This window comes from Eurosta solidaginis, chromosome 1, assembly GCF_040869045.1.
Source record: "Eurosta solidaginis isolate ZX-2024a chromosome 1, ASM4086904v1, whole genome shotgun sequence".
In the NCBI taxonomy this organism is placed as follows: Eukaryota; Metazoa; Arthropoda; class Insecta; order Diptera; family Tephritidae; genus Eurosta; species Eurosta solidaginis.
Window position 1 is genome coordinate 329,175,810 of NC_090319.1, and position 17,491 is coordinate 329,193,300.

Consider the following 17,491-nt stretch of genomic DNA (forward strand, 5'->3'; position numbering starts at 1 on the left):
TGACCCAAATGCAATTTCAATTGTGTTTTGAGGATTGTTATATACATGTTTAAGTTATACGGTGGCCACCGTGGTGTGATGGTAGCGTGCTCCGCCTACCTCACCGTATGCCCTGGGTTCACACCCCGGGCAAAGCAGCATCAACATTTTAGAAATAAGGTTTTTCAATTAGAAGACAATTTTTCTAAGCCGGGTCGCCCCTCGGCAGTGTTTGGCAAGCGCTCCGGGTGTATTTCTGCCATGAAAAGCTCTCAGTGAAAACTCATCTGCCTTGCAGATGCCGTTTGGAGTCCGCATAAAACAAGTAGGTCCCGTCCGGCCAATTTGTAGGGAAAATCAAGAGGAGCACGACGCAAATTGGAAGAGAAGCTCGGCCTTAGATCTCTTCGGAGGTTATCGCGCCTTACATTTATTTTGTTTTTTTTAAGTTATTAGTTTTTTGCTGTATATTTTTTTTTTTTTATATATAAGTTGAAAGTTTCATATCAGATCTTTATGATATGCACTAACTTGTTTTCAACAACGACCTAGCTTCATATACTTAATAGAATAATCTCCTCAACAGTAATAAGGAAAACTTTCTACGTGATGTATGGTTTTTTCATAAATGTTAGGTTTAATATAAATTTAATTTGAAAGGCTCAGAACCAAAAGGATCTAAGTGACATTTTTTTTTTAAATTGAGTTATACCCATATTTGTATATTTAATATAGTGTCTATTTGTTGACAATGCGATCCAAGCCATTTTGGACATTTTAATGCCATATATTTGCCAGGCCAAAAACGTACTAAATTTTATTGCATTAATGATTGGAGCCAAAAGGATCTAAGTGCGCTCCTACAAGCAATAAAATTTAATTGCTCGGCCAAAAGAACATGCAGAATTTTTTCAAGTATGCAGTTTTGTAGCCAGTAAGTCAGCTTATCTTAGTTTTGTAAAAAATTTCCATAATTTTTGGCAATTTTTTTCTTGAGCCATACCCCATAAGAATTTTTTAACAAAAAGAAAAAAAAATTGCCAAAAATCAGCGATACATTCTACGAACTTAAGTTTAGCACTTTATTATACTAAAATTAAACGGGCTACAAGACTGCATACTCGAAAAAATTCTACATGTTCTTTTGGCTGAGCAATCAACGTTCGAAATTTTATTGCAATAATTTTTGGAAATTTACAGTTATTTTCCATCTGCAGTAAACATCCTTTGAATTAGTTGACTAACCTGCATTCATTTAGACAGGAATCATTTCAAACGCATTTACCCAAAATTTACAATAAGTAATTTACATTAACCTTAATTATCTCAATTCAACGTCGATGTTACTTAGATCCTTTTGGTTCTAAGCCCTTTATTTCATACTTTGAAACTTGGTGTGTGTGTCAGAGCCGGTCATTCGCACAGGTAGTGCTCGGCTGTTTCTTTGCTGCCTTCCTCATCGTATCTCTGGCAAATCTTGTTAAAAGAGATCCTAATTCTTTCAGCATGTAAACCATACACCTAAGATTGTTGACCTATTTAATAGGTCATCTGTTGAACTACTATTGTAATTCGGTCATGTTTTCTTGGTTTTCTTGCAAGTGTACGAGAAGTAACAAACGGATACCGCTATCTCCTGGAAATTACTATGACTGTTACTTTTGATTGATGTGGGTGGATGATGCAGTCCTGCTTGGCTTTCTACATACCTCGCACACTCTCAGTGAGCACTCAGACAGGAGCGTACAGACACTCTCTATACCCACATCTTTCGCTTGGAAGATACTAGCCGAGTCTTACTAACACACTGACGAACTGATAGCGACGCCTTGAGCTGCTCAGGGAAGGCATCAGCTTCCACGCCGCAGTCCAAGTCGGTGTTAAGCAAAGTTTCGACCTTTCTTTGAACTCCTCCTGAAGTTAACTCGACTTTATAACATTTGTCAAAACTTAGCGATGGCATCTGATAATTTGATAGAGGAGCCACACCGGGAAGCCATCTGATTATAACACTGCGTCCATACTACCTCGAGTTGCAATGGACAGATTAACAAAGTCTTACTGGAAAACAAGTTGCAGCTCTTCCCGCTGAAATGTTACGGCTGACCCGCAGCCGTTTATAGCATTCCTTACGCGGCCACCGATGCCATGGTCAGAAACTTGAAGAAAGTCGAAACTGGAAAAGCACCTGATGCCATCAAAAACAGAAATTTCGGCTACGCATATGCTTAAACTAATTTGAGGGGACTGCAGACAGTTTGAGGGATTGCTTTAGATCAGCATACACATACCTGCCTTTCTTGTCGAGCCTTTGCATTTCCTAGGATCTGGTAGGAATATTTGTGTTGGGAGATAAAAAACCAATCTCTTGACAGTCAGAAATCTTCTTGCATTTATTCATAATCAGTAAGATTTAAAAAAGGTTAAAGCGAATATGAGAACATCGCGGTACTGTACTGTAAATTCGCCAAAAGAAATAAACGACCAAAACAAATTTAAGTTAAAAAAAATATGCAGTTAAATGTTCTGCAATAAAAATACAAAACTTTTGACGTCAAAAATAAAATCGGAACTTAGTTATTACTCCTCATGCTAATTAAAATATTAATTCTTCATTACCTCTTTAAATAGATCCGTTTCACAAAAGAATGGACTCAAATCCACTTCCTCCATTTCGTCTTGATCACTACTATCATCTCCTTCACATTTTGGCTCCTTTTTTATTACCAATGAATTTGAACGCGAACTGGTTGCTATTTCATTATCCAACACAAGCTCCTCTTCTTTTTTATCCAATTGTTCAATTTTAATGCCCGCAATATTTGTAGGATCTGGGAAGGTATCATTCAAAGCGCCTGCGCCAACTGCTTCCTCCTCTTCTTCCTTAACAGCAACATCTTCTTCGGCCGCTGCTGCATCTGAAGCTGTTGCACTCATAAAGCTGGGCAAAAACATTTCCAAATTCAAATCTATAAATGCATTATCGTTGGGCTCATCTTTGAGTGGTAGACCTGCATATGGATTTTGTATAGCGAGATCGCCAAAATCACGTAAATCGGCTAAATTTTGTTCCCACACCGAACGTTGATCTTGAAAATTTTCCGAATTAAGAAATAGATCGAGCTCTGATGCTGGTAAACCCATATTGCTAGCATTCGTACTTGCGGCTGCAGCAGCGGCGGCAGCATGTGCTGCTTGTTCCAAAGCAGCAGCGCCAGCCACATTAACAGTGCCACCGCTAGTAGTTGCGCCACTCGATGGAGCTGGCAATTCTGGTAGAGTTACCGTTTGATTTGTACCAACATCATTCTGCACATTCAATATATAAGCGGTGACATTATATTGCGGTAGCGTAGCATCGTGCTGTCGATCGTAGCGTATGAGATCCTCGATTAGCGGCATCATAGTTTTCCGATTGGCATAGGGATATTCGACCATTGGTACGGCGCGCAGCATTTCCAATTCCCATCCATCGCCATGCGGCAGTTCCAGCTGCGAATCCCAATTGCGTAAGCGTTGTTGTAAATAATTATCCGGATCCACATGCAGCAAACTGAGGGCCAATGCTATTTGCAGCATTTTCATGGCGCACGATTTTTTGTTGTTCGAAATCATTTTGTGGCGTTTTGGTTGATATTTTGTAAGCGTTTAAAAACGTGTACGTTGCAGTTTGCTGCAAACGCAAACGCGACCCCCACCCTCCGACCCCCCTAATTTACCGAACGCGCACTTATATAAATTAACGGCGTTGTTCGGCACTGAAGTGTCGTCGGCAGACGGTTTGAACGGGGGAAATTTGCAGACGCAACAACCTTGAGTTTTGAGGTTGATTCGTGCGTGTGTTGTTGTTTGGATGCTTTTATTTTTTCGCAAATTTGTATTATTTTCGGTAAAAAAATTTATGTTAAACACTTTTCACTCTTCACTTTTGGTTAGTCTTTCCGGTTAAATTAAATTCTGTTACTTAAAATTAATTGATTTTGGCTTTTACATAAACCGTTTGTTGCTGCACGGTTGCACTAAATGGCGATCTGGATATCTCAACCTTGTTTCGTTGATTGTTAGTCGGCAACAATTTATTCAATTTAATTGCAGCAAATTCTGAAAAAGAAGAGAGATTTTTTAATGCAATCGTTTAAATAAAAGAATTATAATAGAAAATATACATTATATTAAGTTGTTAGTCTGAATGAAAAATTTACTGAGATGACGTGTGAAGGACGTTTGAATATTCACACAGAACTTATAAAATAACATATATCTATACATACACGAGTAATGATAATGCAATTAGATTACGTTAAGTATATGAGTGCATGAGGAAGTGATTTGACCTTGGATGTCTTTTTTGCCAATGAAGATGTGTTTACTGAGATATTTTATTCGGGGCTTCATATAAAAATAGGGATCAGGTCAAAAGAAACCCTTTTGACTTCCTTTATATTAGGTGGGTTGAATGTTTGTCCGCTTTTCAATCAAATCTTGCAATCGATTTTTAAGTAACTTCTCATTGAGCTACAAACGTGAAACTCTACACATAGGTTAGAACACTGTGACAATGCAACAATAGGAAAAACAAAAATCCGTTAGGTGGCGCACGGATCGAAATAATTAGATAAGAATTTGAAAATTTTCAAACCAGCTTTTAAGTAACTTCTCGATGAGCTAGAGACTTGAAATTTCAAATTTAATTCAGAGGTCGATGACTGCCGCTGACACGATACAAAAACATTCGCAAGGGGGCGCACGGGATGAAATATTTAGAAAAATCGTACAAAACGCAGGAATAAAAGGAGAAACAATTCCGATAGGTGGCGCACGGATCGGAATATTTAGATAAGAATTTGGAAATTTGGTGTTTTGAAATTGGTTTTTGAATTTGGAAATTTGGTTTGTTTGTAAAGTATCTTCTCATTGAGCTACAAACATGAAACCTCAGAGACAGGTTAAGGCACCGTGACAAAGGAACAAAAGGGGAAAAATCCGTTAGGTGGTGAAAAAATAATAAAAAATAATATTTTTACTTCTCATAAATATTTTTGCAATTTCTATGTCAAAATTTAAAACTCAAAGTTTAGCAAGAATATGTCTTTATATAAGGAGACATTTTTCGCTGATCTTTGTCCATTTATATAAAGGAAGTACTTAAAATTTTTAATTTTTTTTTTATTTTTGTTTTATAAGGTTGCCATTTTATTTGATTTTTTTTTTAATTATATGAGATATGGCAATATAACCCCAAACAAGAGATTTTTCACATCGTATTGCGACAAAATTGTTTCTTTTTTTGAGTAACCCTCAAAAAATTTGTTATCGGCGACCACGGCAAAACAACTGGTATGATGATGGAAGCCGCGTTCAAACTGAAAGAAAAGACACTGCCTACAGGACTACGTTGAAAGCGAACTCAACACAAAGAACGCGAGTTGAAAGTAAAGCCAAACGCTTTTACAGGAAGAAAGGAACAAACGTGGCGAACCTGTAACCGATCTCCGGAGAGTACTTAGATTACGGAGGGATCACTTCTCTGTCCTCGTAAGTATAGACAGCGCGGTGGTGGCGCCCAGCGTTGATGAGCCAGAGCCGGCGATCGACGATGGCGGAATTATTGTCCCCCATCCGATTGTGACGGCCGCCGTGGTGTGATGGTAGCGTGCTGCACCTATCACACCGAAGATCCTGGTGTTCAAATCCCGTACAAAGTAACATTAAAAATGTAGAAAAAAGCTTTTTCAATTAGAAAACAATTTTTCTAATTGGGGTCGCCCCTCGGAAGCGATTTGGCAAAAACGCCAAGTGTATTTCTGTCATAAACAGCTTCTCGGTGAAAATTCATCAGCCTTGCAGATGGCGTTCCGAGTCAGCATATAACATGTAGGCCCTGTCCCGCCAATTTGTAGGGAAAATTAAGAGAAAACATGACGCACATTGGAAAAAGAGCTGGGCATAAACCTCCTCGGAGGTAAATCGCGCCATTTTTTTTTTTTTCATTCGACTATGACGAGGTTAGAATAGCAATAACCAAATTAAAAAAAAAAAAAATTAAGGCCTTTGGAGCTATTCAAGTGCGCCGGCGAGAAGTTGGTAGGACGCATGCATCAGTTTCTTTGCAAAATATGGTCGGACGAGCGCATGCCTGACTATCCGCCATCTTAGTATAGCATATAAGGTCCTGTCAAGCGTATTGTGCAAAAGATGAAAGTCCTCGGTGAATTGGCTGATTGGACTTTATCCTACCTAGTAAATCGGACTCTTTGTCGATTTTAAACAGCACAAAAAGGAGCCACCTATATGCCGCTATGCCTGAATTAGGTTTCTCCGCAAAACTTATACGGCTGTGCGAAATGACGTTGAGCAACACTATCAACTCAGTCAGAATTGGGAAGAACCTCTCCGAGGTTCGAAACTAAACGAGGTTTTCAGACAGGGTGACCCCCTATAATGAATTTTTTTTAATTTGAGGCTGGAGAAAATTATACTAGCTGCAGAAATTAACCGCTCTGGAACAATATACTATAAAAGCGTGCAATTACTGGAGTAGGCTGATGATATTGAAATCATCGGCCTGAACACCCGGGCCGTTAGTTCTGCTTACTGACTGAAAAAATAAGCGGAAAAGATGGGTTTGATGGTGAATGAGGACAAAACGAAGTACCTGCTGTCATCAATAATGGCGACCATAATTTCGAAATAGTAAAAGAATACGTTAATTGGGGAAATAAATAATTAATAAAAACAACTCAACTCTTGAAATCCAGCGAAGAATGACTCTTGCCAATAAAGGTCACTTTGGGCTAGGTGGGCAACGTAAAAGTAAAGTCCTCTTCGCGTTGGCGCCTACAAGTGCCGAAAATGATATAAGGCTGAGCTATACGAGCTTTACGCAGACATCAACAAAGTCCAGCGGATTAAAAAACAAAACGGCTACACTGGCTCGGTTAAATTATGCGAATGAAAGATGATGCTCCAGCTAAAACAGATTTCTTATCGGAACCAGCCTATGGAAGCAGACGAAGAGTACGCCCACACTCCGCGCGAAGAACCAGGTGTAAAATGATTTACATTGTCTGGGTGTAACCAATTGGAACCAGTTAACCCAACGCAGAAGCGACTGCCGTCCATAACCGTTTAAACAGTTAAGGGCCAATTGAGTAGGTAAGTAAGTACTGCATATTTTCCTCGTTCGTCGTGTTATTAAAACCTTTCTATCTTGTTCATCTATTTATTTGGCTATTTTGGGAAGAAGGACATGCTTACAAACCCTAGCTTGTTGTCAGCATCTAATTTTGACTGGAACATTTTATTTCCAAAAATGTCAGATTTTAAGCGCCGGAACGATCTGGCTCGAATCTTATCAATAATCGTCACTGCCACAGGGGCCAAATGAGTCCAGCATAGAATATGTAAATTAATTGTATTAATTTTTCGCAGTTTTCTATAATAAAACGTACAAACACATACCAATAAATAATATCTCTCCTGCAGAGAAGTCAAGGTCGTTGCTTGAAGGATTTCTTAAAACGCAATTTCTGCCTATAAGCAATTTTTGTATAGTACAAACAATATATTCTACCCAATATGCAGTTTATGTAAATAAATAAAAATTTCACCTTCTCTTTTTCCAAATATGCGCACATTGCTCAATCTTACTCAATCAAGTTTCAAGGAAGATTTCGTCAAGTTGGAGAAGGTGACACAATAGCAATTAAATGAACATATGATAGATATGTATGTATGTATGTTCATATATTTGTATATGTGTATGAATTCTTAATTCGTGTAAATTTTTGCTCTCTTCCTCACTACTTTCATTCATGAATGACAAGTTTGCAAAAATAAAATAAATGTACGAAAGTGTGAGCTGCTTTGTTAAGGTAAAAAATAAATGGTAATGCGTAGTGATTTAAAATGGTATTAAGTATTGCGGGGGGAAATGATGAATAAGTCAACTGCCGCGCATGCAACCTGATAACGGTTGGCCTATACATGTACACATCTAAGCAACGTTTCCGATTACCACTTATCTGTGTGACTATTTCGAACGCCACATGACTTTGATATACATATACAGCTGCGCCGAAAAAAATAGCAACAATTTTATTGAAAGATTTTATCTAATATATAAAATTCTTGTGTCACGGTGTTAGAGGCTTAACTCCTCCGAAACGGCTGAACCGATTCTCATAAAATTTTGTGAGCATATTGGGTAGGTCTGAGAATCGGCCAACGTCTACATTTTTTTCCCTACGTGCCTAGGGTCTTGAGATCAAAACGTGGACCTGGGTACGCCTAGAATGTGTTTATAGAATATGGATAACAAATGGAAGCTGTTGATGAGTGCTTTAGTAGAGGGTAATTTTCATACCCCTGGGTGACTAGGGTCTCGAGATATAGGCCAAAACGTGGGCCCGTGAACGCCTAGATAGTGTTTTTACATTATGGGTATCAAATTGAAGCTATTGATGAGTGCTTTTGGTTAGGTTAGGTTGAACTGGCCGGTCCATTAGGACCTCGGGTCTCGAGATATAGGCCAAAACGTGGACCCGGATACACCTAGAATGTGTTTTTACATTATGGGTATCGAATTGAAGCTGTTGATGTGTGCTTTAGTACAGACTAAGTTATACACCGCTGGGTGATTAGGTTCTCGAGATATAGGCTAAAACATGGACCCGGATACCCATAGAATGTGTGTGTATTATGGTTATGGTTATGGCTTATTCATTTTTTCTTCCATCGTAACATAGTAACTTGAGTTAACATCATTTAGATTGAAATATAAGAAAAAAGGTAAAGCATTCTGTAAAATATGATATAATAGTGTTGAATGCTATAACTACATAAATTATTAAATCTAATGTGTGGGGTTACATGGCACTTAAAAAGCAATTAAAATGAGTATGTATGTATATGGCGAAATAACAAATATCAAATGAAAGCTGTTGCTGAGAGCTTTAAAGTAATTTTCATAGTGAAATTCGATTTAGTCGCATCAACCTGGAAAACTGATAAATATGCATGCGAAGCCGAAATAAAGACATGAATTGAAAATACCCACATACCTATTTACATACGTCCTATTCGATTTGCCTGAAATTTGGTATATAAATTTGCCTATATTAGTATTTACGATTCTGTTTTCAGGGAAGTAAACCAGAGACGGACTGTGACTGGGACTGGGATTAGGACTAGGACTGGGACTGAGACTGAGACTCGGAGTGTGACTGGGACTGAGACTCGGAATGGGACTGGAACAAGATACATACCACCCTCTGAGACTGGCAATAAAATATGAAGAAGAATGAGAAAAACTTGGGAGAAGAGAAAGGAGAGAAGAAGGAGACTGAGAAAGAGATAGAATGAAGCGAAAAATACGGAGGGAGGAGTGAATACAAAGATTAGGAAAAAGCGTAGAGGGGCGAGGGCAGAGTTAGACGGAAAAAGCTTATTAAAATGTATGCAGTTGGACCAAATTAAGAGCAGAACAACGTCTGCCGGGTTTCCCAGTCTATAATATAAAAATAAGGCGGGTTTTCCTTCCTGACGCTATAACTCCAGAACGCACGAACCGATTTCCACGGTTTTGCATTCGTTGGAAAGGTCTCGGGCTCCATAAGGTTTATATCAAAGGAGCACAATGTCTAGAGATATAGGCCAAAACGTGGACCCGGGTACCCCTAGAATGTGTTTATAGAATATGGATATCAAATGAAAGCTGTTGATGAGTGCTTTAGTAGGGTAATTTTCCTACCCCTGGGTGACTAGGGTCTCGAGATATAATATATATAATATATATAATTATGTGCTATTTATGTGCCAATTTGTTCCCCAAATAAAAAATTTTGTGCTCAAAATTTAAGTACGCGGGGCTTATAACCCCAGACGGCAAAATCGAAACGGGATACGTGCAGAATTTTGTGCTATTTATGTGCTCAATAGTGCCAAAAAAAAATTCGTTTTTATACTCAGCATGCTTAGCACACAGAGTATATTAACTTTCATTGGATAACGGTTGGTTGTACAGGTATAAAGGAATCGAGATAGATATAGATTCCATATATCAAAATCATCAGTATCGAAAAAAATTTGATTTAGCCATGTCTGTCCGTCCGTCCGTCTATCCGCTAACACGATAACTTGAGTAAATTTTCAGGTATCTTGATGAAATTAATTCATTACCAAAGACGGATAAAGCGATGAAACTTGGTAGGTGGGTTGACCTTATGACGCAGAATAGAAAATTAGTAAAACTTCGGACAATGGGCGTGGCACCGCAAACTTTTAAAATAAGGTAATTTAAAAGTTTAGCAAGCTGTAATTTGGCAGTCGTTGAAGATATCATGATGAAATTTGGCAGGAACGTTACTACTATTACGATATATGTGTTATATAAAAATTATCAAAATCAGATGAAGAACACGCCTAGTTTTTAAAAAAAAATTTTAAAGTCAAATTTTAACAAAAAATTGAATATCTTTACAGTATATAAGTAAATTATGTCAACATTCAACTCCAGTAATGATATGGTGCAACAAAATACAAAAATAAAAGAAAATTTTAAAATGGGCGAGGCTCCGCCCTTTTTCATATAGTTTGCCTAGAATACTTTTAATGCCATAAGTCGAACAAAAATTTATCAATCCTTGTGAAATTTGGTAGGGGCATAGATTCTATAACGGTAACTGTTTTCTGCGAAAATGAGCGAAATCGATTGAAGCGACGCCAGTTTTTATACACAGTCGACCGTCTGTCCTTCCGCTCGGCCGTTAACACGATAACTTGAACAAAAATCGATATATCTTTTCTAAACTTAGTTCACGTACTTATCTGAACTCACTTTGTATTGGTATAAAAAAATGGCTGAAATCTGACTGTCGTTAAAGTCCACTTTTTCGATATCGAACATTACTAAAATGAAAAAACGCCATATTTCTATACCAAATACGAAAAAAGGGATGAAACATGGTAATTTGATTGGTTTATTGACGCAAAACATAACTTTAGAAAAAACTTTATAAAATGGGTGTGACACCTACCATATTAAGTAGAAGAAAATGAAAAAGTTCTGCAGGGCGAAACCAAAAGCCCTTGGAATCTTGGCAGGAACACTGTTCGTGGTATTCATATATAAATAAATTAGCGGTACCCGACAGATAATATTCTGGGTCGTCCTGGTCCACATTTTGGTCGATATCTCGAAAACGCATGTGAAGGCGCTCCCTTTTAAAACCTCCATTAATAGCTTTAATGTGATATCCATATCGTACAAACAAATTCTAGAGTCACCTCTGGTCCACCTCTATGGCGATATCTCGGAAAGCCGTCCACCTATAGAACTAAGGCCCACTCCCTTTTAAAATACTCTTTAATACCTTCCATTTGATACCCATGTCATACAAACACATTCCAGGGTTACCCTAGGTTCATTTCCCTACATGGTGATTTTGCCTTATTTTGTCTCCAAAGCTCTCAGCTGAGTATGTAATGTTCGGTTACACCCGGACTTAGTCTTCCTTAGTTGTATTGACAACTTTTAATGATTTTTTTAAAACTTCAAAAGTGCTCCACCATAAGCTGCGGTCTGTCAAGAAAAGCAAAGCACTAGGCCCATAAATAGCACATAATTCCCACATTTAAATATTTTTGTTGGCCTGATTTTGTGGGGAGGGGGGAGTCTAGCTGGACCCCGCACTTTTGATGTTAAAAAAAAACATTAAAAGTTGTCAAAAAAACGAATCATTTTTGGAACTATTGAGCACATAAATAGCACAAAATTCTGCACGTATCCCGTTTCGATTTTGCCGTCTGGGGTTATAAGCCCCCGCTCCCCCCCCCTCCCTCCCCCCCCCCCCCTTGCCGCCCTTTGCTTTTCTGGACGGACCGTAGCTTATCTTGGAGCACATAATTCCCACATTTAAATTTTTTTGTTTGACCTAGTGCTTATGAGGGGGGACATCCAGTTGGACCCCCATTTTGAGGTTAAAAAAATTACTTAAATTTTGAGCACAAAATTTTTTATTTTGGGAACAAATTAGCACATAATTCCCATCAAATTTCGAATCCAACGTGGGGGGGGAGGGGTCCAGCTTGACGGACCTGGTGGTATCCATAGTATTTTTGCGCAGAACACCTTTTTGCGTTGGCGGCCTTTGGCCGCTCTTATAAAAAATTACCCTGGGTGGGTCCAACACCGGTTTGGAGACCAAAACTATATCCGCGCAAAACATTTATATTCACAATTTTTTTTGTGGGTACGACATTACAACAACCACATGAAAATCGCCAATTTCAACTGCAAATATCTCCGGACAGAGATAAAATTTTTATTTTCCGGTTTCGGATTATTGTTCTCGAGATTAAAATGCCTCTTTTGACACCTTTTTAGATATTTTGTGACGCGTATTAGCAGTGTCATGCTGTCGTATAGAATTACCAACATCTCTTTCGGTTTACTTGAAATTTTCAAAAATTGTTCAATTTTGTGAACAATCAGTTTTAGACCAAGTGCAACAGCGACTTTCTTTTCCGAATTTTGTCAATTAAACTCTTTTTTCACGATATTTAAAGAAAGAACGTCTATGAATTTTGAACTGAAACTTCCCGAAAATTTTACGAAAAATTTCAAATTTTTTATATGAAGTTGTTTGAGTTCTGAATGAATTTTTGTAGCCCCATCAATTTCGACAATTTTTTTCAAATGGTGTTTCAGATTTTTTCACATATAATAAAAAATGTTCACACTTTGACATTATTTGCAAACATTTAATTCTATTTTTTACACACTAAATGAGCACTCTAAACAAAATTTGCAAGAATACTACTTCGAGTGTCTTAACAAAGCCGCGTGGGTGCGCTGTTGATGTGAATGCAAAAAATTTTCGATACATACATATGTATTTATGAGATGAATGAATGTATACTAGACTGGGTCGAATATTTGTGAAAGTACACGCCCGTATTTGAGACGATTTAGGTAAAACAAAATATTAAATTTGTTTAATGCTCAAACAACGTATCATCATTATGATCATCATAAGTACCTTATTTTCTTCTAGTGTACTTTTGAGTTCCAAGATCGTTATCTCATACATATATGAGCAGGGTATTCAGGTTTTTATGACCTAAGAAATCTTTTCAATCAAACATTTCAATATTTTAAAATATATGGAAAAGTCTGAAGTTTTTTTTGGATCTTATATTCTCGTTACTTAATCATGCAAAACGAAATAAAGGATTTGCAAGAAATTTGACGGACAAAATCCGAAACTCAAAAACGCCCTTCATCTCCTATTGAAGCGATAAGGAGTCACACCCCCCCCCCCCCCCCCCCTTAACAACAATCACTGAATTAAGATAAAGACTAGAGAAAGATTAGATACCTATCCCTGTTCTTGAATTTCTTATGTTACAGGGCGTCTCGAGAAATACTGGAACAAATTATCAAATCGAGAAAAATTATAATTCTTCACTGTCATGTATTTCTCTAATGGGATCCTAATGTAAATTGAATATGAAATAGTTCTTTTATAATTCTCGACTCGATTACTAGTATAGTTTTCTAACAATTTTCTCGAGTCGAGAACCCCTTTGGACGATGGTTTTAAGGTGTTAATCGATGTTGGTCTTTTGCCCGAAATTCGGGCACGGTCGGCAAAATAGCATCAAAACAGAACCCTTTGAAACTCCTAATAATCGTTATTTCTTACAATTTTGTGGAACAATACCCTTTCTAAGAAGGTTTCAGGTTAATTTTTAGGGCATTCATAGGCATGACTATTGGTATAATAAGCCGATAACTCGTTGATGACAAACCTTTTACTCGCCGATGGCTTTGTTATGGGCCACAAACTAATAAAAATCCGCTAATATTTCGAAAACAACTCCTTGTTAATTTCAAAATGGTGACGAAATAATTTCAAAGTTGTCCCGGCCGAACAATTCCAAAGTAGACCCGAAATGGCTTTACAGATATCCGAAATAATTTCGAAAAGGTACTCTTAAAGTATCATACCCGAAGATCTTGCAGATATCCGAGCTAACCCCGAAGTAGTAACTACATCACTATAAAAGGTACCGAATTCGTTACTGAGTGGTAGCTCTGTCATTCCAAGAAAAATCCCGCACTAACCCAACAACAGTACGAAATAATTCCAAAAAGATAACTAATTGATTCCTTAAGGGTTCAGAAATCACAAAAAAAATCCTCAGCCAATACCGAAGAAAACCTATGGCGACGAAAAAATATCGCAATGATCCCAATAATCCGAAGTTAGATCGAGATAAACTAGCAGATATATGAACTAATCTTACCAAATGTACCAGTGTCTTCAATTGAAAGAAAGCCAAAAGCTCTACGTAACTAGTCCGAAATGATCGCCATCATCCTTAAGAGTCCAGACATCATTCTGAAAAGATCCTCAAACAACACCAAATGACACATACATATAATTTGTGCCTAAAACTTTTTAAAAATAGTCACGAACTATTCACAATCTCGTGAAGTAATAGGCCCTGCATATTGTACACGTTTACAAGTATGATATGTGTGAGAAGGAAGCAATTCCTTTCTCTTTCTAACACCCTGCCGTTTGACACTTCGGTCAGTGTCAAACTTGCGTTGAACCTAGGGGAGCATGAGTTTGACAATGAACGAAGTGGCAAAATTATAGGGGTTGCTGTCGTCGAAAGCGATGCAGGGAAACAAAAAAGGAGCGGAATATCAGAAATGGGTTGCTGTGATGGTAATTTTTTTTTAACGAATTTAGTATCAAAATGTAAAGTGCACCTATATGGGTCCTACAGAAAATTATACAAAGCCTTCGATTGGGGTATCTGAGGACCCGTAGTTATGCCAGCATTAAGAATACAAACACGGGTGCTAAGTTTTTCTACCCGTTCAAAAGTTCTCCGCGAAAAACAGTTTGAAAACGTGGTCGACTGCAATAACCCTTCCAAAAATGTGGAAAGAGGTATGAAAAGACGCGTTTTGTCCTAATATCAATAATCCAAAGGCGAAAACATGTTCGTTGCCAAAACGCGTCTATTAATGCCTCCCTTGACGGTTTTGGTCGTGTATTAGCAATCGTCCGCGGTAATAAAGTATCACTATTTGATAACTAAAATTGTCCAAAACATATGGATTTTAAAGAGAGATGTAATTAAGTGCTAGTTTGAAAGTAAATAAGGGTATTTCTTTCTAATTTTGCAATTAAATTTTTACGCAGTTTTCGTTAGCAGCTACTACACTTTTTATGTACCTATGAAGTACAACAGTGCCAAATAGCATCAAAAAAAAAAAAAAAAAAACGAACAAGAACAAGCATTTTGATCAGGTGAGCGTGTCTGTGTGCTTCTATATATCCTACCTGTAAACCTTTACAATGGGCCCTGTATTTTTCAAAAGTATTCCCGTACGAACAAATTTCGGAAATAAAACTCTGAAATAAATGTACATATAACTTTATCTGAGCTAAGCTAAAGTTCTTGCCCTGACTGATAACGCGACGACGACACAAAACAACTTCGAAATGATTCCGAAATGTACGGTTTCACACTAAATTGTATGCTTTGCACATTTTATTTTATAATAAATGTTTTGTACCTTTCCCTACAATGTACTCAATAATATGCCAAATACGAACCACGCCATAGTAGTTTCATATTTGGTTTTCGGTTTGGGACGATGAACTGTGCTTGGCGGTACAAAACGCCTTCAAAACGTGTACATAATGTACGGTTGCAAACTACATAAATTGTTTGTTTCGCACATTTCATTGTATAATAATTGTTTTTTACGGTTTGATACAGTGTACTAAATAATATAAGTTACGCCATAGTACATTAGTAGTTTAGTATTTGGTTCTCAATTTGGTAGAAGGAAGCGTACAAAGCAGTACAAATGAAATGTTTCGTTTGGTTCGTTTGCATACGCTGGTGTAAATTGCCTTAATATGTGAAAATGACTCTGGAGCTCAAAAGGATATAAGAAGGAAATATGGAACTTCGCACGACAAAAACAATGGGATAAAATAATGATAAATACTTAAGCTATGATATAAAATGCATTTAGCAAATTTGTTTGGCATGGATGAAATACAGTGAATTTTACAACTTTTTTTGACCCAATCTAATGCATACTTTAATATGAAACTTCTATTATACAAAGTTATTATACAGACATATCGTTCACTCACCTTTTTTTAGGCGTTCTCTTCTTCAACTTTTTCGGTGTAAATGTGGGAAGGTATTGCGACGCAATTTTACCTTTCCCTCTGAACTTTTGAACACCAGAAGAGCTTTTTGACGGCGTTTCTTACTTTTTCTTTGCACAGCAAAGTAAAGCCGAATTACAGGCAATTGCGCCAACTGAGTTCATGGAGGCTGTTGAGAGAAGTTCAAATGGTAGATGCGGGTGTAGAGGCGCTTTCTGTGTTTATACTTGTACGAGAATGTCTTCCACGAAAAAAGCGAGACTTGTTGAAATTATTGTTGCACGTATTGTTATTTTTACTACTTATGGTTGTTTTACAGGTTGAATGATCCTGCAACTTGTCCTTGAGCCCACGTGGCAGTTGATTTTAATATCAAAGCAATGTAACGGTGATTTGTGTGTTGGCGTTTGCACAGTTTCTATTTTTTGTTCGTAGGGCATATGTTTTTAACTGAAAGGCGCTTGGATTTTTATTAAATTTAATTCTTTATCATTGCTTGATTTACTTTATTTTTTTATGAATACTTATTTGTATGAAATTGAAAGTTTTTAATTAGATATTTTTGCTGTTATTGTTGTATACATAATTGAATGTTTATTTATGATTAATTTTTTTAGTTTCCTTTTTGAATTATCACGTCATAAATTTTAAAATTTCAAAATGCGTATTCATTTAAAAATTCATTTTTGTTTCCTTCTTACTTTTTGTTGCTGTTTTTGTTCGTTTTTGTGCTCTATTCACGTTCTACATGTGTGCCCTTAAACTTGGCCAAAGTACTTTCACTAAGATAATCAATAAAGAAAATGTGACCAAACAAAGGGAAAATGTGCTTTTTATAGAATGGATAGGAGACAAAATTTAAAATAAAAACCTGAAGGTAAAAATAACAAATAAACGCAATTTGCTGAAACACGTTGTGACTATGACAAAAAAAGAGGTAATAGATGTATGAATTGTTGGATATACAGCAGCGAGTACGAAAAAAGCAGTTGTACTTTTTATCAAATTTCTTCAGTTAAATTTTTTTGTATATTATTTCTGAAAAAACTTCCTTGAATTTGGTAAATGAATCTAAGGAAAACAATCTCAAAAACGTTTTTCGAAAAAATTTAAGACCATTTTTTTTTTGGAATTTTCTGATTTTTTTCGAGTATGCAGTTATATAGAGCAATTATACTAAATTATACATGTTTTAGGTATCTAAAAATTCGTGCTGCTTTTTGGCAATTTTTTTTCGAAGATTGTTTTATATTTTCTACCATATAAAAATAAAGAGTTTATCGTATGGAGGAAGATCTCAA

General features: G+C 36.9%; 1 protein-coding gene across 28 annotated transcripts in view; it reads right to left on the reverse strand.

Annotated features, from left to right (window-relative positions):
• Positions 1-17,491, reverse strand: part of cnc (cap-n-collar) — a 332,362-nt gene that overhangs the window by 248,818 nt on the left and 66,053 nt on the right. For 6 of the 28 annotated variants that reach the window (XM_067762091.1, XM_067762095.1, XM_067762094.1 and 3 more), the window contains exons 2-3: positions 16,173-16,972; positions 2,599-4,080 (exon numbers count right to left, since the gene is read on the reverse strand). The exons of 10 other annotated variants lie outside the window; for them this stretch is intronic. In XM_067762091.1, the coding sequence (XP_067618192.1) occupies positions 2,599-3,594 (996 nt within the window). In that variant the 5' untranslated portion in view covers positions 3,595-4,080; positions 16,173-16,972. The remainder of the gene's footprint in view (positions 1-2,598; positions 4,081-16,172; positions 16,973-17,491) is intronic. 12 more of the 28 variants (XM_067762100.1, XM_067762101.1, XM_067762098.1 and 9 more) reach the window with 6 other exon arrangements.